Source organism: Aythya fuligula, chromosome 9 (assembly GCF_009819795.1).
Source record: "Aythya fuligula isolate bAytFul2 chromosome 9, bAytFul2.pri, whole genome shotgun sequence".
Classification (NCBI taxonomy): Eukaryota; Metazoa; Chordata; class Aves; order Anseriformes; family Anatidae; genus Aythya; species Aythya fuligula.
This window is the reverse complement of record NC_045567.1, coordinates 11,794,608-11,818,162: the sequence shown is the minus strand read 5'-3', so window position 1 is coordinate 11,818,162 and position 23,555 is coordinate 11,794,608. Positions and strand designations below refer to the sequence as shown.

The 23,555-nt window shown below is 64.0% G+C and overlaps 2 protein-coding genes across 2 annotated transcripts; one reads left to right on the top strand and one right to left on the bottom strand.

The window, feature by feature from the left end:
- The first annotated feature begins 775 nt into the window (after positions 1-775).
- On the top strand, positions 776-2,101 carry MTERF4 (mitochondrial transcription termination factor 4). Its single transcript, XM_032193262.1, has 3 exons — positions 776-969; positions 1,191-1,416; positions 1,506-2,101. Exons 1-3 carry the CDS (start codon positions 776-778, stop codon positions 1,875-1,877), a joined length of 792 nt encoding a protein of 263 aa, XP_032049153.1. The 3' UTR covers positions 1,878-2,101.
- SNED1 (sushi, nidogen and EGF like domains 1) lies at positions 2,096-22,863 on the bottom strand. The gene is made up of 33 exons (XM_032193261.1): positions 22,651-22,863; positions 19,187-19,474; positions 18,326-18,466; positions 17,263-17,425; positions 16,146-16,271; positions 15,945-16,058; positions 14,398-14,511; positions 14,202-14,315; positions 13,974-14,090; positions 13,749-13,874; positions 13,383-13,487; positions 12,814-12,927; positions 12,569-12,685; positions 12,364-12,480; positions 12,173-12,289; positions 11,886-11,999; positions 11,639-11,812; positions 11,388-11,501; positions 10,418-10,531; positions 9,836-9,949; positions 9,625-9,738; positions 8,578-8,874; positions 7,166-7,349; positions 6,964-7,076; positions 6,552-6,830; positions 6,137-6,281; positions 5,855-5,937; positions 5,359-5,445; positions 5,160-5,276; positions 4,757-4,844; positions 4,247-4,330; positions 3,992-4,029; positions 2,096-3,837 (listed from the first exon to the last, which is right to left on the bottom strand). The coding sequence occupies exons 1-32, from the start codon at positions 22,861-22,863 to the stop codon at positions 3,993-3,995; spliced, it is 4,344 nt and encodes a 1,447-aa protein (XP_032049152.1). The 3' UTR covers positions 2,096-3,837; position 3,992.
- Between the last annotated feature and the right edge of the window lie 692 nt (positions 22,864-23,555).

Genomic DNA, 23,555 nt, shown 5'->3' with positions numbered 1-23,555 from the left:
GGGAGTTGGCAGATGGGTGGGCTGCTTTCCATCATCTATCAGTGGTCTTGGTCGTCCAGAGAGGTCCTGGATGACTGCAGGCTTGCTAATGTGATGCCCATCTATAAGAAGGGTTGTAAGGAGGACCTGGGGAACTACAGGCCTGTCAGCCTGACCTTGGTGCCAGGAGAGGTGATGGAACAGGTCACCTTGAATGCAATCACACTCAGCTGGGTTCAGCTCTGGGCCCCTCACTGCCAGAAGGACATCGAGGCCCTGCAGCATGTCCAGAGCAGGACTGCGAAGCTGGGGAAGGGCCTGGGACACAAGTGCTGTGAGGAGCGGCTGAGGGAGCTGGGGGGGTTTGGTCTGGAGAAGAGGAGGCTCAGGGGAGACCTCATTGCTCTCTGCAACTGCCTGGAAGGAAGCTGTGGGGAGCTGGGGGTCGGCCTCTGCTCACAGGTAACCAGTGATAGGACCAGGGAATGGCCTCAAGTGGTGCCAGGGGAGGTTCAGGTTGAAATGAGGAGACATTTCTGCTCAGAAAGAGCAGTCAGGCACTGGGACGGGTTGCCCAGGGAGGTGGTGGAGTCACTGTCCCTGGGGGTGTTCAAGGAAAGGCTGGATGTGGTGCTTGGGGACAGGGGTCAGTGGTGACAGTGGCGGTGGGGTGCTCCTGGAGGGCTCCCAACCCTAATCCTTGTCACAGAAGGCGCCACAACCCCCCGAGGCCCGGCCCTGCGGCTCCTCCTCTCCCGGCCGTGCGGCTGCGCGTGGCCGCGGCTCCTCCCGGGCCATGGCGGGCCGCTTGCTGCGTGCGGCCGGCGGGGCCCGCGCCCTGCTCGCCGCCTCCGTGCCCGGCCCGGGCCCGCGCCGCGGCTGCGCCTCGGAGGAGGCGGCGGCGGGGCCGGAGAGGGAGGCGGAGGCGCTGCTGCTGGCCATGGGCTTCAGCCAGGCGCAGGCCCGGCGGCTCCGCGGGCTGGAGCCCCGGTTGGGCCCGCGGCGGGCGGCGGCGGCGCTGGAGCAGCTGCTGCTGCTGGGGCTGAGCGCTGAGGCGGCGCTGGGGCTGCTGGAGCGGAGCCCGGAGCTGCTGCGGGCGGCCGAGGGGCGGCTGAAGGAGCGCGCCGAGTACCTGAGGCGCCTGGGGCTCGGCGGAGGTAGCGGGGGCAAAAGGGGGTAAAACGGGGCAAAAGGGGGGCACGGGGCAAAAGGGGGGCCCGGCGCGACGCCCGCTTCAGCCCCGTACCCGCAGGGCACCTGCAGCGGGCGGCCGGGCGCTGCCCCCAGGTCTTCACCTTGCCCCGGCGGAGGATGGAGGCGGCGGTGCGGGTGCTGCGGGAGAAATGCCTCTTCACGGCCGAGCAGCTGACGGAGGTGCTGCAGAGCTGCCCCGGGGTGCTGCTGGAGGAGCCCGGCAGCCTCCAGTACCACTTCCAGGTGAGGGGGTCAGGGTGGCGGCTGTGGGCACAGCACGGCTACCGCACAGCACCGGGGCCGGGTGTTGATGCCCCTCGTCCCGCTCGCAGTACGCGTACTTCAGGATGGGGGTCCGCCAGAAGGAGATGGTCAAGGCCCGTCTATTCCGAACGCCCTTCGCTGAGCTGAGGACCCGGCACATCTTCCTGGAGCGCCGCGGCCTCTACCACACCCCCGTCAAGGGCCAGACCCAAACCAACAACCCCAAACTGAAGGAGGTCCTTCACCTCCCCGAAAAAGAGTTTGTGGTCAACCTGGCCCGCGCCACCCTGGAGGAGTACGAGGTCTTCAAGAAGCTGCTGGCTCGAGAGGAGGAAGAGGAGGCGAAGGAAGAGGAAGAGGAGGAAGAAGAAGAGGATGAGGACGGGGATACAGAGTATATAGACGGAGATAAGGGCTGGGATGACGGTAGAAGAGCGTGACCGTGAGTATGGGAGGCTCCCTGGGGTCTCCCAGCCCTACCACCCGCAGCACAGGTGTGAGCCACAGCGGCTGTGGGATCCTGCCAGGCTCTGCGTGCAAGGCAGCAGTAAATCCCATATATCACAACGCAACGCTGACCCTTTGTCCTCCTCATTGACCAGGTGCTTTAGAAAATATCCAGTTTCTATCAAGTGTTTTTATTAAAAACAAAACAAAACCAAAATAACTAATTTATTTCAAAGACAAGGTTAAATCCTTTTGGCTGTTACATACTGTACTGGATGGGGGGAGGCTGCGCTTTGCATCACTGCAGGGAGGATCCTTGGGCTGCCCCCCTCGCAGCTGGTGGCAGGGGAGCAAACACTCTGACCATAGCCCCAGCGTGAAGAGAAGGCTCTGGCCCCACATCCTTGGGGCTGGCACAGGCTGCTCTGGTGTTCTCACTTGCAGGTAAGGGGCAGCTTTTCCTCCCACACCAGGGATGTCCGGGACTCCTGCGCTCGCCCCACCACATCCCAGGAGCACAGATCCAGGGAGCAGGATCAGGCAGCCTCAGCAAAAAAAAATTAGGGTGCTCTCTCTCTCTGTGAATCTGATTCTCTGGGGGCAGAAGAGCCGGCCCCAGTGCTGGTGGAAGCCTCACCCTGCCCCCCTGCTCGTGGCCTCACAGGGCATTGTCCAGCACTGGGCTGCTGCCGCAGGCGGTGGCGGCTGCACTGAGGCAGCGTGCAGGAAGGAAGAGGATGCTGCGGGCAGCACTGAAGCTCCTGGGCTGGTTCTGCGATGGGAACACCCTCAAGGCTACGCGTGGTCCAACAACAAAGGTGCCTGTGATGCTCCCTGGGGGGCTGCCCCACTGGGACACCCCCTCCGCTGCTCGGGAAATAACACTCTATACCATAGCTACGATATATCTCTGGTATGTATTAATTTATAATATACACTGTGTATGTTAATACACAAATCTATGTTTAACTAGCGTTGTCATACAAACACACAAAAAAAAACAAACTAGGAATGTTTCTAAGCTAAACTTTTCCTTGCCTGCTCTGTGGCAGCCAGCAGGGCGGCCACTGCAGGGCCACTAACGGCGCCGTGGTGGCAGCGGCACCGCAGGGCGATGCGGGGACCGCCGGCAGCGCAGGGGGACAGCCAGGCTGCTGCTGTGCCCTGCGCCGCGTAGCACCAGAACGAGCGTGGTGGCACACCCTGGCTGACAATCTTAGCTCTACAGATCGCTTTTTAGTAACTTCTAGGTGCTCTATGACTTTCTGAGCTGGGAATTTGGTTAAAACCGTGGCTCGTTTACAAAGCAAAACAAAAAAAAAAAAAAACGAAGGCAGGGGAAGCTGCCTTAACTCTCCCCTCTCCCCCAGCTACAGTACGGGGCTGTGCCTCCACTGCCTGCTCCTGCCTCGCTGCTCAGGGCAGTGGCTCACAATTTCTAACTCATAGGGAACATGTAGGGAAGACCTCCCCACCCGGCTGCGGGCCAGGTTTCAGGTGATAGCTAAGGCCTTCTGGTCTGCATTAAACTGGTTTATTTGGGGGTTATAGGTAACGCATCACCCTGGGTTACGAAAGCAGGGTGGTGCGGATGCTGGTGGAAGGGAACTGGGCTCGCAGAGCCCGGAGCTCAGGGCTGGGGGGGCCGAGTGGGGCCAGGCCCCCTGGGGGCAGGCAGCTGGCTGCTGCAGCACCCCGCTCGGCTCCTTGGGGCAGGGGGGCACCTGCAGCAAGGCAAGGCAGGGCGAAGGCACTGCTGGTCCGGCAGGGAGAAGGGGGCGCCGCTCGGGTGCTGATCTGGCTGCGTGTCCCTAACGGGCTGGAGGAGAGGGAGGGGCTGACGCCAGGCAGGAAGGGTCCCCTGCTGCGTTCAACCCAGTGAGCGGATCTGATCTTCCTGGTGTTTCAAAAGCCCTTAGGTGTGGAAAGACGAAGCTCCTACTGCTTTGAACCCTGCGGAGGAGCAGGAGGAGAATGAGCTGGTGTGTGGAGCCCCCCCCCACATGCCCAGCGGCTGCCTCTTCCCGTCCCGGATGCCTGTCTTGGGCTGGGAGAAGGGGACCTGCCCCCTGGGGGGCTTCAGCCTGTGCCTGGAACAGACACTTACTCTATGGCTTCTTCAGTGTGTGACTGTCGCTTTGTTTTCTGAAAGAGAAGGAGCGAAAGCACCATCAGTCCTGCAGCACCTTGGCCCTTGCTCCCACTTGCCCGAACCCTGCAGCCTCGGGAGCAGCCCCGGGAAGCGAGCCTGGGCCTCGCGTGCTGTTCCACACCCCCTCCCTGCCCAGCCTGGGGTAAGCCAGAGGTCCCAGGTTTCTGCCCCCCAGGCAAAGGGAAAGAAGCACGCTTCTGCTGGCTCTACCTGCTGCTTGGCTTCTTGGAACCGGTGCTCTCGCAGCTCTCCTTGTAGCAGACATCCTGGTGTACCTTGTAGACTCTCTTGTACCTGCACACACAGCAGAGAGGAGGGTTGTAGGGATTCACAGGGACAGAGCCGTGTTTGTAAGTGCTGGGGGGCTGCTCCCCCGTTTTCTAGATACAAGCATGGCTGAGCCTGCCCTGCCTGGACAAGCAGCTGGGCTGTTGTGCCCATGCTGCAGGCAGGCTGGGGGGGCACAGCAGAGCCCCCCTGTCCCTCAACCCCTCTGGGGACAGAAGCGGCCCTGAGCTGGGCTGGCAGGCAGGGCTGGCACCGTGTCGCGCCCTGCCCTGATCCAGAGGTTGCCTCGCTGGCGCTGGGCACCCGGCAGCAGCTGGCCAGGGCAGGGGGCAGCCTCCTGCTCACTCTTCCTTCCCCGGAGCCGCATCGTGGGGCTGGCCCCAGCTGGCGGTGCGAGGGGAAGGGGGAGCACAACCCGCGGGCAGTACTCACAGGTAGTGGCAGGTGCCTCCTTCCCACACGGGGAATGACTTGGTTTCCGAGTACAGCCGCGTGCACGAGTGTGGCACCTTCTTGCAGGCTGCTTGGGGAACAGGAGAGGGGAGCTACCAGCGAGCCCATCTCCAGCCCTGCCTGCCTGCGCCCTGGGGGCCGAGGCCCCCCCGGTTTCCCTGCTGTGGCCCTGGAGGACCAGTCTCAGCATGGCTTGGAGCCAACCCGCCAGGAGCCGCAGAGCTCCGGCCCCACAGCACAGCACAATCCCGGCTGGTGGAGGCTCAGCCAGAACCGGGGAGCTGGATACAGACGGGGGGTGCTTGGTGACCTGTGCCCTGCGGGACCCCGTTGCTGGGACAGCCGCCAGCCTCAGCGTGTGCGGCAGCAGCACGGCACTCACCCAGCTCGCAGTGCCTGCCCTTGAAGCCCGGGCTGCAGTCGCAGTGGTAGGACTCGCTCTCGCTCACACAGGTGCCTCCATTCTTGCAGGGGTTTGCAGAGCAGTTCTGCCCCATGCCTGCAATACAAGCGCTGCCGTCAGCCCCGCTCTCACGCCCGTAGGGCCGGGTTCCCCTTGGCCATGCCCGCCCCAGACTCACTCTTGCTCCGTGCCTCGTGCAGCTGCAGCGCCAGACTGCCCCGGCCGGGCTCCTCGATGTTCTCCAGCTTCACAGGAGCCTCTGGCTCTGGGCAACGAGAGGGTCAACGTGACTTCCAGCCAGGGCCAGACCCCGAGGCAGCCCCTCTGCAGCAGCAGCAGAAGGCAGAGGGGACCCAGCCTGGCATGAGGGGGCTGGCTGGGTTTGCAGCAGCAGTTTAGCCCTTCCCTGGTGGCACCCTGGGCCCAGCCCACGCTGCATCCCGCATCTCCTCCCACTGCCAACAGCCCAGCCCTGGGTTCCCCAACCCACTGTGGGCTCCCTGGGCTGGGGAGATGTTAGTCCAGGGAGATGCAACGGGGTCCTGCCCTCCCCTCTGGCTCCTTCAGCCCCGCAGCAGCCTGCCCCATTGTCACCCTGTCCCGGGGGAGTGGGGGAGGCACAGGAGATAGCACTGGGTGACAGGAGGAGGCCAAAAAGGCAGCAGGGCACTTACGTGTCTTCACGGTGATGGATCTGCTCAGCGCAGTGCCGAACCTGGCGCTGATCCTCCCTCTGCCATCCAGCAGCTCAGTGAACCTGGGGAAGGACAGCCATGAGGGTGGGGGGCACGGTGGGGTCCCCTAGGGCCGGAGGCAGCGTGGGGGAAGCACTCGCAGGTGGCGCTGGGCACGGCACAAACACTGCGGCAGCTCAGAGGAACTGCAGCGGCTGCTGGAGCGAGGGGTCACCTGGCTGGGGTGGGCAAGGGGCTGTGCTCAGCCCTGCTGCTGCCTACCTGGGGGCTGGGGAGGGCTCCTCAGCCGTGTCGTGGTCTGCGAGCAAGCGGAGTTCGGGCAGGAAGGCTGGGGGCAGCCTGTTGCGCAGCACCCGGGGGTGTCCAGCCTGGCTCCAGCGCCTCTCCGGAGCCCCATCCCTCTGCACTGCAGGCCACAAAGGGTTAGGCTTAGAGGGAGGCAGTGACCAGAGCGTCAGGCTGGGGGCCACTAGGGCTGTTTGGGGACAGGTGACGCCACCCAGGCAGCAAGTGCTGCTCCCTCCCCCAACAAAGCATTGCTGAGCCGTAACTCCACATCCAAAGGGCTGCAGAGCAAGCCACCGCCGCCTCCCTTCTACAGGGAGGGCCGGTACCAGCAGGAGCTCCCACGGACCACTGCAGCTCGGTGTCCCCCCTCTGCCCAGCAGGCACTCACGGGTGGTGACGTAGAGGTGGATGGGCTCGCTGTGCACCTGCCCCTGCTCCGTGTTCTGCACGGCCGTCACGGAGAGGCGGTAGCGCTGCGCGGGCAGCAGGTCCCGCACGGTGTAGGAGGCGAGCTTGCCGTTGGGCACGTAGCGGCTCTTGACGCTCTGCAGGGTGGTGACGTTGATGATGTACCCCTCCACGGCGCCAGCGGGCGGCTGCTCCCACGTCACGGACACGGAGGTGGGGGTGACGCGCGAGGCGGTGAGGTTTCGAGGGGGGAGAGGCCCTGGAGCAGGAGGGAATAAGCGCCGAGTCTCTGAATGGCAGCAGCTTGCGGTCACCTCGAGCCCCTTGGGAGCTCGCCCCAGCCCAGCAAAGCCCCCGCCAGCCCTCGTCCCGCACCCCGCGGCCCCACTCACTCGTCCAGACGTGGAAGGGGGCCGTGGCCAGGCTCTCCGAGGGGTGATCTTCTGTCCCCAGGCCGCTCAGCGTGGTGACGTGGACGATGTAGCGCTCTCCTGGCTGCAGGTCCCTGCAGAGGAGGAGGAGGGGGGCAGGAGGAGGTGAGCGCGGGGGCTCAGGGGGGCCCAGCCGTCCCCGCCGCCCGCCCGCCACGCTCACAGGAAGGTGTACTTGGCCACGCTGCTGTTCAGCTCCACCGTGCGGTCTTCCAGGTCCCCAGGCTGGCGGATGGAGACACGCACCCTACTGACAGTGGAGTGCTTGAGCCGGTGGAGAGCCCATTGCACCGTGATGGTGCTGGCCGTCACGTTCGTGATCTCAAAGCCTTCCACCGGACGCGGTCCTGGCCGGAGCGAGCAGAGAAGCGGGGAGGGCCACGGTCAGCAGCCGGCCGTGGCAGCGGCTCCGTCCCTTCCTGCACCCCTGATTCCCGTGCCCCACGCTGCCCATCCACATCAGCCTTCCTGGCGCTACCACGGGCTTGGCACCAGCACCATGACAGCCCAAGCAGCTCGGCACCTCTTCCCCTGCCATGCTCCTCATCTCAGCACCGGGCAGCCAGGAGCAACCCGGCCCCAACCTCGCATCAGTCGCTCCTCCCTGAGCCCAGATCCCCGGCAACCACAGAGCCCCCTGAGCCTGGCACCGCCTGCCCAGCCACTGCCCCAGCCACGCACACATCGGTGCAGAAAAGCCCCCAGGACAGGGCTGCGTGCCCCGGCACACCCCAAACTCTCATGGAAGCTGCCGGAGCTGCCTGACTGCCCTCGGTGCCTGCTCCCACCTCCAGGCCACTCAAGGCCCAGTGCTGCTGGGAAGCACCCGCATGGCTCAGCCCAGCTGGCATGGGAGGACCCCAGCCCCCGGGTGTCCCTTCTCACTACAGAGCAGCTTTTCCAAGTCTGATCTCTTCCACCCTTGGTTTCCCCATGATTCCTGCTCCAACCATCCGCGGGCCAGGGATTATGCATGTCACAGGACACGGCGTTACCTGCCCGTTCCATAAAGTGGGCTGGACAGGACACAGCACAACCACTGTCCATGCCCCATGGAGCTGTCACCATGCCCGGCACGCTGCCCTGTGCCCCTGGGGGCAGGCTGGGCCCCGGGGCACAACCAGGTGGCCATCTGCCCACCTGCAGAGCAGCCGAACCCAGACCCCAACACTGTGCCCGTGGAGCAGCCTGCTGAGCAGGACCCAGGGGCCATTCCCGCTGTTGCTGGCTGCTTCCCTACCAGCCCCAGGGCATTTGATTGCTCCTTCAGACCCTGCTCTCAGTAGCCTCTGCACAAAGAACAGTCATTCTCTGTGCTGAGTGCCTCCAAACCCAGACTTCAGGGTCTGCGCTGCCTTTTTCAGGCACACCATGGGTGGTGGAGGCTGGGATCAGACCGGAGCAGATCTCCGGGGCACGGGAAGCTGGAGGTGGCAGGAAACCTCCAGGTGCTCCACCAGCTCCGTGGCTGTGGGCAGAGCGCTGGCGAGGAGAGGCCCCACAGGCTGGAAACGCTGCCCTGGGCATCGGGGGGGCCCATACTCACAACCAAATTCCCCTGAGGACACTACTCACTAGTGCGCGTGGTGAGCATGACAGGCCTGCTGATATCATTCTTGTTGTTCACGTTGCGTTTGACTGAAAAGACAGAAATATTGTAGGCTCTGCCGGAGGCTAGTGCCCGCAATTGGTGGGCAGAACGACTTCGGTCCACAAAATCTGTCCTGCGGTAAGAGCCGTCGAAGGATACGTACGTCACGGCGTAGCCGTCAATGAGTTGCCTGGCGGCTGCGTCCTCAGGCGGGTGCCAAGAAATCAACACACCAGTGTCCTCCACCCTTTCCACCTTTAATGAGGTTGGTGGCAGCAATTCTTCAGGGTGTGGGCAAAAGCAAAGGGGAGAGGTAATGCCATGAATCTTTAGAGAACAGACCCCAGCAACGAAATGCAGAGCGGCACTGATGGAGGACAGCGTCCCCTCTCTTTCTCTCTCGTTGCAGCTCACAGAAACCCTACAGCTGCTGCTGGCCGGTCGTGCTAGGCACTGTGCATGTGCCGGGGCTGCTCGGCCACCCCGATGGGCTCAGGCAGAGCCAGGGCAAGCAGGCAGTTGGTGCGGCAGAGCTGGGGGCAGAGCATTTGCTGCCATATCCTGGACCACGCGGGGACGCAGTGAACAACCTTCCTCCAGCTTAAGGCCCCGCAGAAATCGCTTAGGCCAGATTAGGGGCCTCAGGGATGCTTTGATTCAGGGCCGGAGGCTTGAATCAGATTTCTTTGCCTCCCCTCCCAAGGGTATCCAAGGAGGATTCAACCCCTGCTGCACTTGCACCACTGGAGCCCAGAGAAATTTGCCCCCAGCGTCCCCGCGTGCCTCGCCCGTGTGCCAACGCCGTCACCTCCAGCAGCCACCCGGCACCTGGCACGATTGAGCCCTGCTGGCATCTGCCCCCAGCATCCGCGGGGCCAGGGCTCCCCCAGCAGAGGCGAGATCCGAGCCCCACCAAGGCGAGGAGAGCTGCCGGTCCCTGGTGGCGGGTGACACGGCCGCCACCGGGCAGGGCGGGCACGCTGCCGTCGAGCCCCTCGCCACATCCTGGTGCCGCTGCTCAGGGCCTTTACCTTTTTCGCAGCTCTTGCCTGTGTAGCTCACTTTGCAGGTGCAGCTGTGGGTGCCATTGCTGGGCAGGCAGTAGCCTCGGCTCCCACACGGGCTGGAGAAGCACGGGTCGCTGGCTGCAGGGTGGGAGCAAGAAGGAGGCGTTAACAGCATCGGACACCCCAGCGTCAGCGGCCGCACAGGGCTGCAGCTGCGTCCTCCTGCCCCCCTCACCTGTCTCGCAATGGTAGCCGAAGAAACCCTCCGGGCACACACACAGGTAGGAGCCTCGGTAGCCTTCGCACTCTCCTCCGTTTTGGCACGGGCCAGACTCACAGGCGTCCACTTCTGGAGGTGAGAGCACGGAGGCAGTGAAACACACGCCACGGGCAGCACACCAGGACCCCAACGTGTCCAGGGCCAGCAGAGACACCCACGGCCCCAGGAAAAGCCCCACGTGAACAGCCACAGAAGCCAGGACTGCCTGTTGAATGCCACGGCAGCCCAGGCACCTCGCAGAGCAGACCCATAGCTGAAGGATACCTTGTTCTGCCCGAGCTGTGCACCGGGGCCACCACCTCCCCCCCAGACAAGTTTTGGCTCTGCTGCTAGGGGACACAAACCACAGCAAGCACCAGGGCTGGCAGCGTCCTCAGCAGGGCAAGGAGCCCGAGCATGCACCCTCAGTGGTGGCGGAGACCAAGTGCCAGCCCCGTGACAGCTCCCAGCCCATTTGCTTTGGGGCAGGTCCCAGCCACGTCCCTGAGCCCAAGGGACAGCAGTGCCCAGCAGGGCCCTGCTCGGCAGACTCCCTACCTTCCTCACACTGGATCCCCACGAAGCCCTCGGGACAGAAGCAAACAAAAGAGCCTGGGAGGTCCCGGCAGGTCCCGCCGTTCTTGCAGGGCTCTGACTGGCATTCATCAACTTCTGCAGAGAGGAGAGACCGGCTCAGAGCAGAGCCGGGGCTGGAGGCAGGAGAGGAAGTTTGGAAAGACAGCGCTACTCGTCCCCACGTCACTCGCTGCCCTGAGCCCCCCAGCCAGAAACAGCCCCACGCGGGGCTGGAGAGCGGGGCAGAAGGGGGAGTGCAGATGGCTGGTGGCGTGGGGCTGTGCTGAGATGTCCCGTAGGGTGTGCGTGGCGTGTCCCCTCCTTTAATCCCCCCTGCAGCCACGGCAGCTGACCCAGCCACCCCACCATCCCCGTCAGCTGCCTGCACCCCCTTCCTCCACCACGCTGAGCCCACACGGCACCACGAAGGTGTGTGCATGGGAGAGCGAGCACAAGGAACTGCTGCGGGGTACAGCACAAGTGTGAAATCTCAAGCTGCTTTTATGCCATATTCCCTCTTGGCCAGTAACTCTGGAGCTGCGTGGGACACGTCTCACCCAGATCTGGAGATCCGGGGCTTGATTACACACGCTCAGACTGCGTGAAGAAGAGCATCGCATTAGGAACGTTCTCCAGCAAACTGCTGCGATGAGTGGGGGGACATGGAGGCGCATGATAGCTGTTAGGGGATCCAGACCCAGCCTCCTGGGAATCACAGCCCCACCGGTGACAGACACCCACGCAGCACCTGTCTGCACGGGTGGGCAGGCAGCACACGTGCCCTTCCCAGGTGAGCTGGGGGCTCCTCTGAGCCCCACGCAAGCAGGTGATGAAAGCTGGTGTGCATAAATGCAGGCAGCCCCGCTCCCAACCACACCATTCATGCCCTGCTCTGGCTGGTGAGCCACAGACTCTCCCCTCATCCCTGCATGAGCTCTGTACATTTTCTTACCCAACTCACAGAGGTGGCCCACGTATCCTGGCTCACACACGCACAGGAACTCAGCGATGCGGTCCTTGCACTGACCGCCGTTCAGGCAAGGCTGGGAGCGGCACTCGTCGATCTCTGCAAGCGTTTGGGCAGAGGGGAGATAGGGAGAGGGTGATGAGCACTGGGGTCCCACAGCAGCGTGCTCGGGGGAATAAGAGGTTGCTGGGGTCCCACAGCCACAACCATGGCTCAAGCTTCTTCCCGTTGCCTACCATCGCATTCGGGGGGGTCGCTCCAGACGCCCTGCGAGCGGCAGACACGGGGGCTGTTGTGCTGGCTGAGGGCATAGCCCAGCTCGCAGCGGTATTCAGCCAGCGAGCCCACCGTGGTGGAGTTGAAGGAGGCCTGGGCGTGCTTCACCGCGCTGGGCACGCCGCAGTCGATCTCTGCGGAGAGATGGGGCATGAGCAAGGGCAGCGTGGCGCCTGGGGCTCGGTGGCGGCGGCACAGGGCCCTCACCCGTCTGGCAGTGCTTCCCGGTGTAGCCCACGGGGCACGTGCACACAAAGTCCCCGCCGAGGTCCTCGCAGGTGGCACCGTTCTCACAGGGGCTCAGAAAGCAGGGAGACGGCACTGGAAAGAGCAGAGGGCACCGGCATGGAGCTGGCAGGGCCCCAAGCCGCTGCCTCTTCCCCTCAGCGCGTCCCCAAAGTGGTTTGGGGGTGACATCCAGCAGCACAGCGCAGCACGCTTGCTACCAAAGCTGCAACGCTGTTCCCCCCTGACCCTGCAGCACCCACACGTACCGATCTCGCAGTGCCGTCCGGCGTAGCCCGGGGCGCAGTCGCACTTGTACTTGCCGATGTAGTGGAAGCAGGTGCCCCCGTTCTGGCAGGGCCCCGAGGCGCACGGGTCCGGCTTACCTGGGGGCGAGCAGGAGCTGAGCGGGGAGCAGGACACACACCACCCGCCTCCCTCCCTGGTGTCGGAGCCGTACCTATCTCACAGTGCCGGCCGGTGAAGCGGTAGGGGCAGGTGCAGTGGTACTCGCCGTCGGACTCCTTGCAGGTGCCCCCGTTGCGGCACGGCGCCGTGCTGCAGAGCCGCGGCCGGGCTGCGGGAGAGGAGCAGGAGATGCCTAGCGGCTCTCGAGCCAGGCCCACACCCTGGAGGCCACGCTGTCCTCCCCTCACGGCACGTACCTCTCTCGCAGTGCTTCCCCAGGAAGCCCGGGGGACACTCGCAGGTGTAGGAGTCGTCCTGAGCCTCGCAGGACCCCCCGTTCAGGCAGGGCTCGGAGTCGCAGGGGGAAGGTACCGCTGCAAAGCCAAACAAAGACCTCAGCTCTGCCCTCCTCCCCACCTGCCTCGCCTTCGGGGCAGGCCCTGCACTCACCACCTCACCTCCCTTCCAGCACTAAGCCCGTGCCCTGGCTGCAGACACTCACTGTGGTTGGTGCCGTAGTCGGTGTGGCACACGCACAGGTAGCTCCCGCCGTACTCCATGCAGTAGCCACCGTCTGGGCACTGCGTGTTGACGTTGCACGGCGTGGCGGTCACCTCTGCCAACACACAGCGAGACAGCCTCCATCAGATGCGCCACAGCAGGATGGCCAGCCCACGGCCAGCACCTCCCAGCCAAGAACAGGTCCCATGGCTTTATGGAGCACGGTGAGAAGGGAGGGACTGTGGCCACCCGTGCCCCATGGCAAGGGTCATTCTGCCTGCAGAGTGAGCTTTGGAGCTCCAGCGTGCAGAGCCAGGGCTTCCTTCTACAGGCCAGGGCTTGGGAAAGGCACGACTCAAGGCAGAGCAAGAGATGGAGAGAGCATCTCCTCCCCACGAGGAGCATATCCCCAGGCCCTGGCTTGTGTAGGTGGCTCAGATTAAGCGTGTCCCCGTGGTGCAAGGGTTCTGCACAGCCTAGGCCCTTCATCGGCATTTAACTGGCATTAAGCGTCCAGGAGAGGGAGCAAACACAGCAAGCTGTAACACCACGCGTGAAGCCTTCACCTACCGAATTCACACAGGAGACCGAAATACCCCGGCAGGCACTGGCAGATGGTGACATTCCCCTCCAGGCAGCTCCCTCCGTTCCGACACTCGCAGCCCTCAGAGAGCTCTGCAAGAGATGGAGAGGGAGCTTCCCTTGTATTGCGAGGCCAGGGCAGCCACGTGGCCCTGCTGGAGCCAGCTGAGGGAGCTCAGGACCCACAGCTGCAAGCCCCCAGGCATGGCCCCCCTTCACAGATAGGGACCACAGCTCAGTCCAAGAGCCCTGAACGGGCTCTGTTCGGGCTGCTTCCCCCTGGGAATGGGCAATTGCTCCTGTAGGGCCTCCCCAGAGGGTCAGCATGCTGCCGGAGAGACCCCAGGTACTCACTGTCGCGGCAGTCCTGCCCGCCGTAGCCCTCCTGGCAGTCGCAGGCATAGCCCTGCTCCAGCTCCAGGCAGCTGCCCCCGTTCTGGCAGGGGCTGGAGAGGCAGGCGCCGGGTACCCGGGGGCCACCTGCGGGGAGAAGGACGCTGACCGGAGACCTCCCCAGAGGGGACACGGCCGGTGGCCTTCCCGCACAGCCCGGCGTCGCCGCCACGCGCTGCCGCTCACCGTACTGGCAGTTGTTGCCGTAATAGCCCGGGGAGCACGTGCAGATGTAGCGTCCCGGGCGGATGTAGTTGCACGTCTGACGGTTCCTGCAGCTCCGGTCCTCGCAGGAGGAGGGGTCTGGAGGAGGAGGAGGAGGAGGATGCGGTGAGCCGGGCCTCCAGAGAGGGGCAGCGGGGACAAAGCCTCGGCCCTGTCATGGGCTGCCCCGGGTACGGGGACACCAAGCACCTGTCTCGCAGCGCTGTCCCACGAAGGGCTCCAGGCACACGCAGGTGTAGTTATCAACCAGGTCGACGCAGTGCCCTCCGTTCAGGCAAGGGCTGGACTCGCATTCGTTCACCTCTGCAGGGCAGGACAGGGAGGGGTTGGTTGGAGACGTCCCCGTCCCCGCCACGCGGCCGCCTGTCCTGCCGCCAGCGCCCACCTGTCTCGCAGTCTCCTCCCGCGTACCCCGGCTGGCACACGCATGCCGCCGTCCCGTTTGCCTCTTGGCACGTCCCGCCGTTCTGGCACACCTTGGTCTCGCACGGCAACTCCTCTGTGGTGGGACAGCAAAGGGAAGAGGGGGGGGGGTGAAGCCACGCACAGGACCAGCACACCGTGTTCCCTGCTACTGCCGGCAGGCAGGGCCAGGCAGAGCGCAGAGCCAGCACCACAAACTGGGCAAGGACGGCTCGGACAGCCCGGCCCTTCCCTCCAGCTTTGCTTTCTGGGTGCAGGATCCCTCTCCCGAAAGGAAAACTCCCCGCTCTCCCTCCCCAGCAGCACAGGGACTCACGGGGAGCCTGACACTGGCAGCATCCCCAGCGCGGGGCGAGCCAGCCCGGCCAGCAGAGGCTGTCCCGCTGCTCCGCTCCCTCTGCTCGCGTGGAAACCTGGCAGCAGCGCCGAGCCCCTTGGACATCAGCCCTCGCTGCCGTCCCCACGCCCAGAGGAGAGGTGTTGTGAGCAGATGCCTCCCCCCCCAGCGGATGTTGCTGCCTGCATTAGCAGTGACTCATCCGGAGGCGAGCTGGGCCGCGAGGCTGGGAACGCTCCCAGTGGCTTCCAGCGGCTCAGGACCTGGCCACCACCTGCAAAAGCCCCGCACAGAGCAGGGTCCCCCCCCCGAGACTCCTGCCCAGGCACTAAATGCCAGCGTTTTCCAGCAAGGGCGAGGCGGCGGGCGCGTTCCCCGCAGCCGTGCCGGGACAGGCGCTCCTGGGAGCGGGCTGCCAGCGGAGGAAGCGCTCGCCGCCAGAGCAAAGTTTCCTTTGCTTTCAGCAAGTCGTGATCCAAGACTGCAGCGCTCGGCGCCCAGCACAGCTCCTGCTGGAAACCTCCTGTCCCCGGGGCACCCCGCGAGCCTCCGTACAAACCCCGGCACCTCGGAGCCGCTGTGCCCCCCGTGGGGGTCTGCAACGCGAGCAGAGCCTTCCCCAGCACCGCTCGAGGTCTAACAGCTGCTTGCCACTGAAGGTGGCAGGAGAAGAACTGGCTGTCATCAGCTCCTCTGTGCTTTCAGGAAAACGCTGACAGATCTTCCCCAGCCTGCCCAGATAAACCCATGGGCATGGCAGGAGGGACATAAGGTGCCTGAGAGCCCCACGACCCCTCCCTGGCTGCCCCATCTCCTCTCACATGCCCGCTGTCTCTCGGTCCCTTCCTGGGGACACGAGCGGCTCTCTGAGACCTGGTGCATGGCTCAGGCCCAAGAGCTCTGCCCCAAAACAGGGTGGGAGGATGTGGCACAGCCATTTCATCGCCTTTCTGCTGGCTCTGCCGAGCCTGGCAGCACAGACTCCAAGGCTTCCCAGTCCCTGCTTACAAGGGGGATGCCTCCAGGCTCACGTGTCCCATCCTCACGCAGGGCAGCTAAACAGGGCAGCCTGCGGAGCCAACGCAGCACCCAGGAGCAGACGCAGGATGCCCAGCAGAAACCACGGGTGCTGATGGCTCCATGGTGCCTTCTGGAGGAGGCGCAACACTCACCTGTCTCACAGCTGGCTCCTCTGAAGCCTGGCAGGCACTGGCAGCTGAAGCTGTTGACACCATTGACGCAGGTGGCTCCGTTCTGGCACGGGTGGGAGAGACACTCGTCCACGTCTGAAAGAGCGAGGGGAAGGCAGGGGCTCAGCCGGGAGCGGGGCAGGCAGGGCTGGAGCCTGCGGAGGTGCGAGGGAGGCCGCTCACCGACGTGGCACCTCTTCCCCGTGAAGCCCGCGAGGCAGGAGCAGGTGTAGGAGGGGTTCCCCGTGATGCAGTCCTCAATGCACTTCCCCCCGTTGAGGCAGGGCCGCAGCGTCAGGCACACGGAGGCTGCGGAGACAAGCGCGCCCTCCGCTCACAGCCCGCCCCGGCAGGGCTCACACGCTGCCGTCCGGCGCCGCGACCGCCGGGGTCTGTCCTGGCGTCCGTCCAGCCCCGCCAGCACCGCCGGCCGTGCGCGCCCCGAGGCTGGGGACGGTCACCCGGCTCTCTGGGGCGCTCGGGGAGCCCGCGTTTGGGGGCTGCGTGCCCGCGGCCGGGCAGGGCTCGCTCCTCTCGGGCTCCCTGATGGGTAGGGTGACAATTTTATTCCTGCTGCAGGAGCGGGGAGGCAGGGCCAGCCCCGCCGGGCAGGGGACAAAGGCCAGGCGTTACCCAGCCAGCCCTCGCCTATGGCCTGGGGCAGAGGGGCAGGAGGACCTGTGTAAAGCAAAGCCACAGGCGATAGACAACACGCGTGGATTAGCGGGTAAGAAAACACAGCCAGGGTGGGGCGGGGACAAGGAACAGGAGGTCAGTGGCTCCACGGAGGGCCAGCCGGGGTGGCCAGGCACAGCCCCTGCTCTCTGCTGGCTGCCCCACGGGACGGACGAGCCTCCCCAGCCCCGTGGCGGGTACGGGAGCCATAGAGCCCCCCGTGCGTGCCCTCACCTCCTCCCCGGCACCCTGCACGGCTCCCCGCGCCTCGCAGCCTGCCTCAAGAGCTTTCCTCCCCATCAGCTTTTGCAGCCCGTGGCAGGCAGCCCCAGCACGAGTGGCTGGGCCCTGAACCAGCCCAGCGATCCCCGGGCACAGATCCTCAGGAGCCAGGCTTCCCGAAACGGTGCTGGCGGCTCCAAAGGATGCCCCAAAGCATCCCCATCGCTGCCCCCACCCTGAGCCCTCCCCGAGCCCTTCGAGCTGTCTGATCCACCCACGGGTTGCTGCTCTCTCCCCTTGGGGAGGAAGGTGAGGGTGGGGGGTCGAGGCAGGGAAAGACAGGGCTGGAGAACAGTTTGGGGTCGGGTTGGGAGTTAAATAAACCTAACTGCTGTCCTCTTACTTGTATTGCTGCAGCCCCCCACTTGCACCTGGGCATCATCGATTCTGAACACCCAGCGCCCGGGGATACCCACATTTGTCGTCATCTCCACGTCAGCGATGTCATCGGTGCGGGATCCAGGGATGTTGAAGTAGCGCTTTCCATCACCGGCGTTAAAACCTGCCTGGGAGGACAAGGGCAGAGAGCAGAGAGACATCAGCACGGCGAAGCGGAGCGGCGGGGGCAGAGGCAAGGGGCACGGCAGCATGAGGGGAGGCTCCGCGGGACCGCACGTCACCGCCACCACCCGGGTTCCCTGGATTCCTCCTGCATCCCCTCCCTCAGGTGTTATTCCCCAGGACAACCACAGCCCTTCCTCGCCCTCGGGAGCCCAAGGGGGGGCCCGGGCTCACAGCACCCTCTGGCAAGCCCAGCCCGGAGGTGTGGGGTGAGAGGGACGTTTCTTCCCTTGAAAATCTACTTCTCCTCAGCGGGAGCCGCTGGAGGGCTGCCCACTGGCCAAGGTGTGCAGTCGCTGCCCTGTTTACGTCCATAAAACCCGCGCTCCTGAATTCGGGGATTCAAAACGCGTCCCCTTCCTCTACACCTGCGATTTCCTGCAGGCAGGCAGGCAGGGAGCCAAGGACAGATCAACTGGTGGTAAATTCACACATCCGAATGGGGACCGGGTTGCGTTTTTTTTTCCCCCCTCTTAAACACAACAACGCACACAAGGATGAAATAAAAATACAAGCGAAAGCTGTGCTGGCCGCGGCAGCTGCCGAGCTGCTCTTAAAGTCTGAGGTTAGGAAGGAAAAGGAACTAAGAGGCAGCAGCCAAGGTAAAGAACCGTGGTTTCGCTGTAACAAAGTCCCCTATATGGTCTCAGCTCCGAGAAGGAGAGCACACACGGATATTTAAGAACTTCAGAAAAGCAGGGGGAGGGAAGGAGGGAGGGAGCCACCACCAAAAATCCCTGGACTGCTGTGTGCTGCCAGGAACAGCTCTAGGGAAAGCAAAGGGCAGCCGTGAGCACGGCGGGCTCGGGCGCTACCTGGGGGCGACGGCCGCGTCCGCTGCTTACCTGCGCTGCGATGCCGCCAAGCCCAGCAAAGTCCCCCCCACTGCTGGCGTGCATACCCGTGGTCCAGGTGATGGACTCATAGTTGAAGATGGTGAAGGACAGCTTGCCGTCCGTGATGAGGACAATCTGGAAAGTGTTTACCTGCGGGAGGGAGGGGAGAAGGCTGTGAGAGGGCGGAGGGCAGGCAGGGAGCACGGTCAAGGAGCAAGCGGGCCAGAAAAAGGACAAGAGATTAAGCTGTCAGGCAGGAAGGCTGCGGCAGCACGCAGCAGAGGGATGCTTCCTTCAGCACCAGCCCTCCTCTCCTGGGAAGGGCAGCCGTGAGCCCCCAGCAGGGCTCTCTGTGTCGAGCCAGGACTGAGAAACACCAATGCCCAAGCAGGAGAAAACCCTTTCCGAAAAGAACTCCCATTCCCAGTGGCACTACACCGAAAGGCAGCAAGTACCCTCGAATGGGAAATCAAACTTCATAAAGTACATAAATTTGCCTTCAGATCCCTGGAGCTTAGAAGAAAGCCCCAGGATGGCAGCCGGGCCACAACAGCTGACAGCAGGGCAGGATTGCAGCTGCATCCCAGAGAGATACCCGACGGTGAAGAGGAACAAGACTTCAGAGCCAAGTTTCCAACCACCTTTTGTAAGCTCGGGGCTCTGGGCACAAACCCGGGCTCCTCAGCAAGGCTGTGGAAGATGACAAAGCTCCAGTTCCTTCAGGAACCCGTCTTAAAAAACCCACCCCTAAGCTAACTGCTCCCTCACTCCTCAGGGGTGCTGGCAAAGGCCCACCCCAGCACCGCGGCGCCGTGCGGGGTGTTGTGGCACGAGCTCTGCCCACCACCCGCCGGGGCCCCCAGCGCTCACCGGTGAAAACGAACTTCCCCCGAAGAAGGTGACCCGGTACCAGGTAGCGATGAACACCCACTGCGCGGAGAAGTCGGGGAACTCGGGGAAATACTGCGCGATGTCCCTGGTGGCCCGCTCCAGGATGGCCTGGTCCCGGCTCTCCCGGTAATACACATCGCCCGCCCGCCGGTTGTCCACGTCTGCCCAGAAAGCTGCCACCACGCGCCGGTCCTTGGAGATCGGGAAGGCGACCGGCGTGAACTGGGAGACCTCCTTCAGGAAGGAGATGATCCCGTTGTTGTTAACCTGCGGAGATGCGGGACAATGGGCACGGACGGCCCTGGGGAGCACCGAAGCCTCCACGGGCACTTCCCCCGGTGCCCTCCGCAGCCCTGGCCGTCCCCAATCCTTACTTTAGAGGCGCTTTTTCCTTCACCTGTTCCCCCCCTCAACCTCCTTCCACAAATATTTGAGCGCTTCCCCTTCCTGCCCTTTGAAGCACGGACGTGCCCCCGGCCGGGCCCAGAGGCCCGGGGAAAGCAGCCTCACCCCCCGGCCTCCGCCGCGGAGGGCCAGGAGCCCGAACAAACCCAGCCCTGTTCTCCGGCCAGGAGCAGCTGGGAGAGCGCCTGCCCGGGCTGGGGGCACCCCAACCCGCAGTGTGGGCTGGAAAACGAGCGGCAGGGCTGGCGAACATCACGGGACTGAGTGCCACCACCCCACCAAGCCCCCCGTCCCTATGCAGCAGGGAATGCAGGTGTGACACTTTGGGGGGAGGGCTGCCCGCCTTTTGGGTGCTTCCAGCCCTGGGGAGCCTGGGCAGGGGCCCCTGGTGCTGGGGGCCGTTTATGAGGGTCCCAGGAGACGCAGCAGCCCACAAAACAAGCGCCGGGTACGGGACAGCCCACACCGCCCTGGGCAGCTGCCACCGTGACTAAGGGGAACGCGATTCCCCGTTCACAAACCCTGCGTAACCTCGCGGTGTCCGCGGAGGAACATTCTTCCTGTTATTAAAGCAAGATGGGAGAGAGCCGGTGCCAAGAAGGGCCGTGTGTGTGTGTGTGTGCGTGTGTTTTTTTGTTTTGTTTGTTTTATGGAGGAGGAGGGGGCGGGCTCAGAGGGACCCCCCAGGGCTGGGCCATCCGGGCCCTGTGTTTCGGCCGCTGCTCGCAGCCTGCGCTCAAGGCAGGGACACACACAAGAGGCGGGGGCACGGCCCCATGGCCTGAGCCCCGCGGTCAACGCATCTCCTGCACCCACTGCAGGGCTGGCGTCTTCGTTTGGGAGAAGTCACCGTGCCAAGGACACGGGGTGTCCTACCAGCACGTGTGCTCTGCCAAGGCAACGGGTCGTAACATCCCGGCTTGTTCTGTAACGGGGTGAGCTCACCTCCGGGGCAGTGCCAGCACAGTGCCTGGCACTCTCCGTTAGCCACACGGGTCGGGCAGGACAGGGAGCAGCTCTTGGTCCGCCCCAAAAGCCTGCTCTGAATTGCTGGTCAGCTTGGACCCAATCCAAACAAGACCATGGGGACACCAGCTGTGCCAAAAGCTGGGCCAACAGCGACCGCAATGCTTTCTAGACAGCGAAAAACCCACGCCTGCCCCTTCTCCCAGCTTCCCTACCCCAAGAGAAGAAAGCTGGGTCTCACCAGCTGCCCACACAACAACTTGCAAGCCAGCTGCTCCAAACTGCCCCAAACTTTGTCCTCCTGTCCCCACAGGGGGCCCAGGCAGGGATCCCTTCAGGATGACGAAGGCCCAGCCGCACCTGCAGGCAAACAGGGACCTGCCCCAAGGCTGGGCACCCGAGGAGGAAGAGGGGAACAGGTCGCAGCAAGCCCCATGTGCCTGGCATGTCAGGCAACACCCGCCCAAGCCCAGCACCATGCAGGAACCTCCCTCTCGCTGCCACACCTCTGACAGTGTGCCTGGTTCCTTGCTCTCAGGGCAAGGAGTTCCCAAATTTTGGCTCCCCTGGAGACCACCTGGCCACCCCTCACCACTTCAAGGGCCCTCCTGAACACTGCTGGTGGCAGCTTTTGGAGTGGGCTCCAGCAGCCAAGAGCACATCCCCACATACAGCCAGCTCTCGGTGGAGCTGCAGGGACTGCTCCTTCCCAGGTCTCGGCTTCAGGGCTCAGCCCCAGCTGGAGCTGCCGGAGCCGAGGTGTGACCATCGCTGGAATATCCCCTCCTTCATCTCCCTGGGGGACCGCTTTAAATGCCGTGCTGTCGGTGTCAGCAGAAATGAAGGCTTGCTGGAGCCCGGCCAGCACGGCGGGAGGGATGAGGACAAATCTCTGCTGCCGGGCTGTGAATCTGCAGGGCTCCCGTCCCGGGGCACGAGCAGGCTGGGGAATGCCAACGTCCCGTGGCAAGCCTGCAGCCGGCAAAGCACAGAGCTTCATCCTTCAACACCGAGTCCCACCCTTCCTCCTACGCCTCCCCAGCGCTGGCTGGGGCGCGGGACAGCATGTCTCTGTCCTGGTAGCACCTGGGCACGTATGTGTGTCCCCACGGGGCAGCCAACGGCCCCGGTCAGCCCCCCGGTGCACGGGGAGCTGCTGCCTTGTGCCCGGCTGCAGGGACACCGGCACGTCAGCATCCCCGGGTGGGAAGAGCATGGAAAGCAGAAGGCTCCGATTTAAAGTCCTGGGAGGAAATGCAATTTTTAGAAAACTCGGGAGATGCCAGTGCGTCCTCCCAGCTCGATTAATGACTCTCACATGGAGATCAGCAGGCACGTCCCGCAGCTGTGCCTCAGCTCGCAGCCCAGGAGCCTCGCAACATCTGCTCCGGCCGCGCAGTGCCTGGGCGTTCGAGCAAGGCTGGGGCTCTCGGTGGCCACAGGACACTCCGGGGTTGCCCACAGAGGATTGAGAGCACCTCAGGGGTGTTGTGAGCATCACCAAGGGGGTCATGACAGCACCCCAAGGGTTCTGCCCCGTGGCACAGAGCTGCCTGTCCAAAGCCAACGGCTCCAGTGCAAGACAGGCTCCTGGTCCTTGCCTTTCAGCAGAGCCCGGAGGATGGCTCTGGCTATTCCCAGTCCCACCCTGAGGCTGCCCTGTGTCCTGTGCCCCAGCAAGGGCCGTGGCGATTCCCAGGAGGCCGGTGGGAGCCCCGTGAGGCTGGGATCCCCCTGCACGCCCCGGGGCTCGCTCCAGCACCCCGGCACCGCTCCGCTGCTCCAGATGGAAGCGGGGCCATCCTGTCTGACCCCACAACCCCACGCCCCGCCAAGACGTGCCAGGAGTGAGCTGAGCTGAGCGTTAATAAAGAAAAAAAGGGGGAAAAAAGTGGAAAAAGGGGAAAAAAAGAAGAAAAGGGGGGGGAAAAAGAGGGAAAAAGGGAAAAAAAGGAAAAAAAAAGGGAAAAAAAAGGGGGGGGGGGGAGAAGGAGGAAAGGGAAGAGGCTCGGAGGGGAAGAAGGGGGAGCCAGCAGCCCCCGCCTGCCCGCTGCCCGCGGCCCGGCACTCACGTAGAGCCCGGTGTGCCCCGCTCCGAAGAAGGGGAAGCGCACGGAGAGGGGCCGCAGCTCGGAGCCGCCGTCGTCCTGCTTGAGCGTGGCGGCGTCGCCCTGCGCCGGCCCGAAGGGGTAGAAATCGGCCAGCGGCACCACGCCGCCCGCCCGCAGCAGCAGCCACTCGCCCAGCGCCAGCAGCACCACGCAGCAGCCCCGCAGCGCCCGCATGGCCGCGGCCCTCGCCCCCCGGGGGCCGTCCCGCAGCGCTCACGCCGGCACCGGGCGCCGCGACATGGCGGCGGCGGCGGGAGGGGATTGGGGGGGGGGAGGCGGAGCGGGGAGCGGGGCCCGGGGCTCGCAGCGGCGCTGCCCGCGGCTCCCCGCGCTGCCCGCACAGCGGCCCCGCCCCCGCCGCGGGGATTTGCATAGCCCCGCGAGTCCCCGCCAATGGGAGCTCGGGGTGAAGGGAGGGGGTGGGGTTATGCAAATTAGAAGGGGCGTGGCCTTGTGGGGTCCCCACGCGCGGAGGGGGGGGGCGCTGGGTGCGGGGCCCGGGGGTGGGGGGGGGGGGGGGGGGAGGAGGAGGGGAGAAATGCTGTTATTTGCTTTTTTTTTTTTTTTTTCCCCTCTTTTTTTTTAATTTTTTTATTTTTTTTTTCAGGTGCTAAAAATATTATCAGGAAATTCTTCTCCGGAATGCGATGTTTGAAGTTACCCTTTCGGCTCAAGGGCCTCTTTGTCTCCACCGGGAAAAAAAAATAAAAATAAATAAAAGAAATGCTAACAACAATAACACCGTAACGATAAACCCCACGCGTTTATCACCGGCATCACCCGTTTTATCACAAAAAAAAACCAACAAACACTTCTCCTGGCAAAGGGAGCGAGCCCACGACACCCCCGTGTCCCCTGTCCCACCC

What these genes read in the sequence shown, in the direction of transcription:
- MTERF4 (XM_032193262.1), top strand. Translation starts at nt 776, where the DNA reads ATGGCGGGCCGCTTGCTGCGTGCGGCCGGCGGGGCCCGCGCCCTGCTC. An exon ending in CTCCGCGGGCTGGAGCCCCG is followed by an intron (nt 970 to 1,190) that starts GTTGGGCCCGCG and finishes ACGGGGCAAAAG; the next exon opens with GGGGGCCCGGCGCGACGCCC. An exon ending in GCCTCCAGTACCACTTCCAG is followed by an intron (nt 1,417 to 1,505) that starts GTGAGGGGGTCA and finishes TCCCGCTCGCAG; the next exon opens with TACGCGTACTTCAGGATGGG.
- SNED1 (XM_032193261.1), bottom strand. Translation starts at nt 22,863, where the DNA reads ATGCGGGCGCTGCGGGGCTGCTGCGTGGTGCTGCTGGCGCTGGGCGAG. An exon ending in CGGGCAGGACTGCCGCGACA is followed by an intron (nt 13,488 to 13,748) that starts GTGAGTACCTGG and finishes CATCTCTTGCAG; the next exon opens with AGCTCTCTGAGGGCTGCGAG. An exon ending in GGGCAGGCACTGCGAGCTGG is followed by an intron (nt 4,845 to 5,159) that starts GTGAGTGCCGTG and finishes TTCCCCAAGCAG; the next exon opens with CCTGCAAGAAGGTGCCACAC.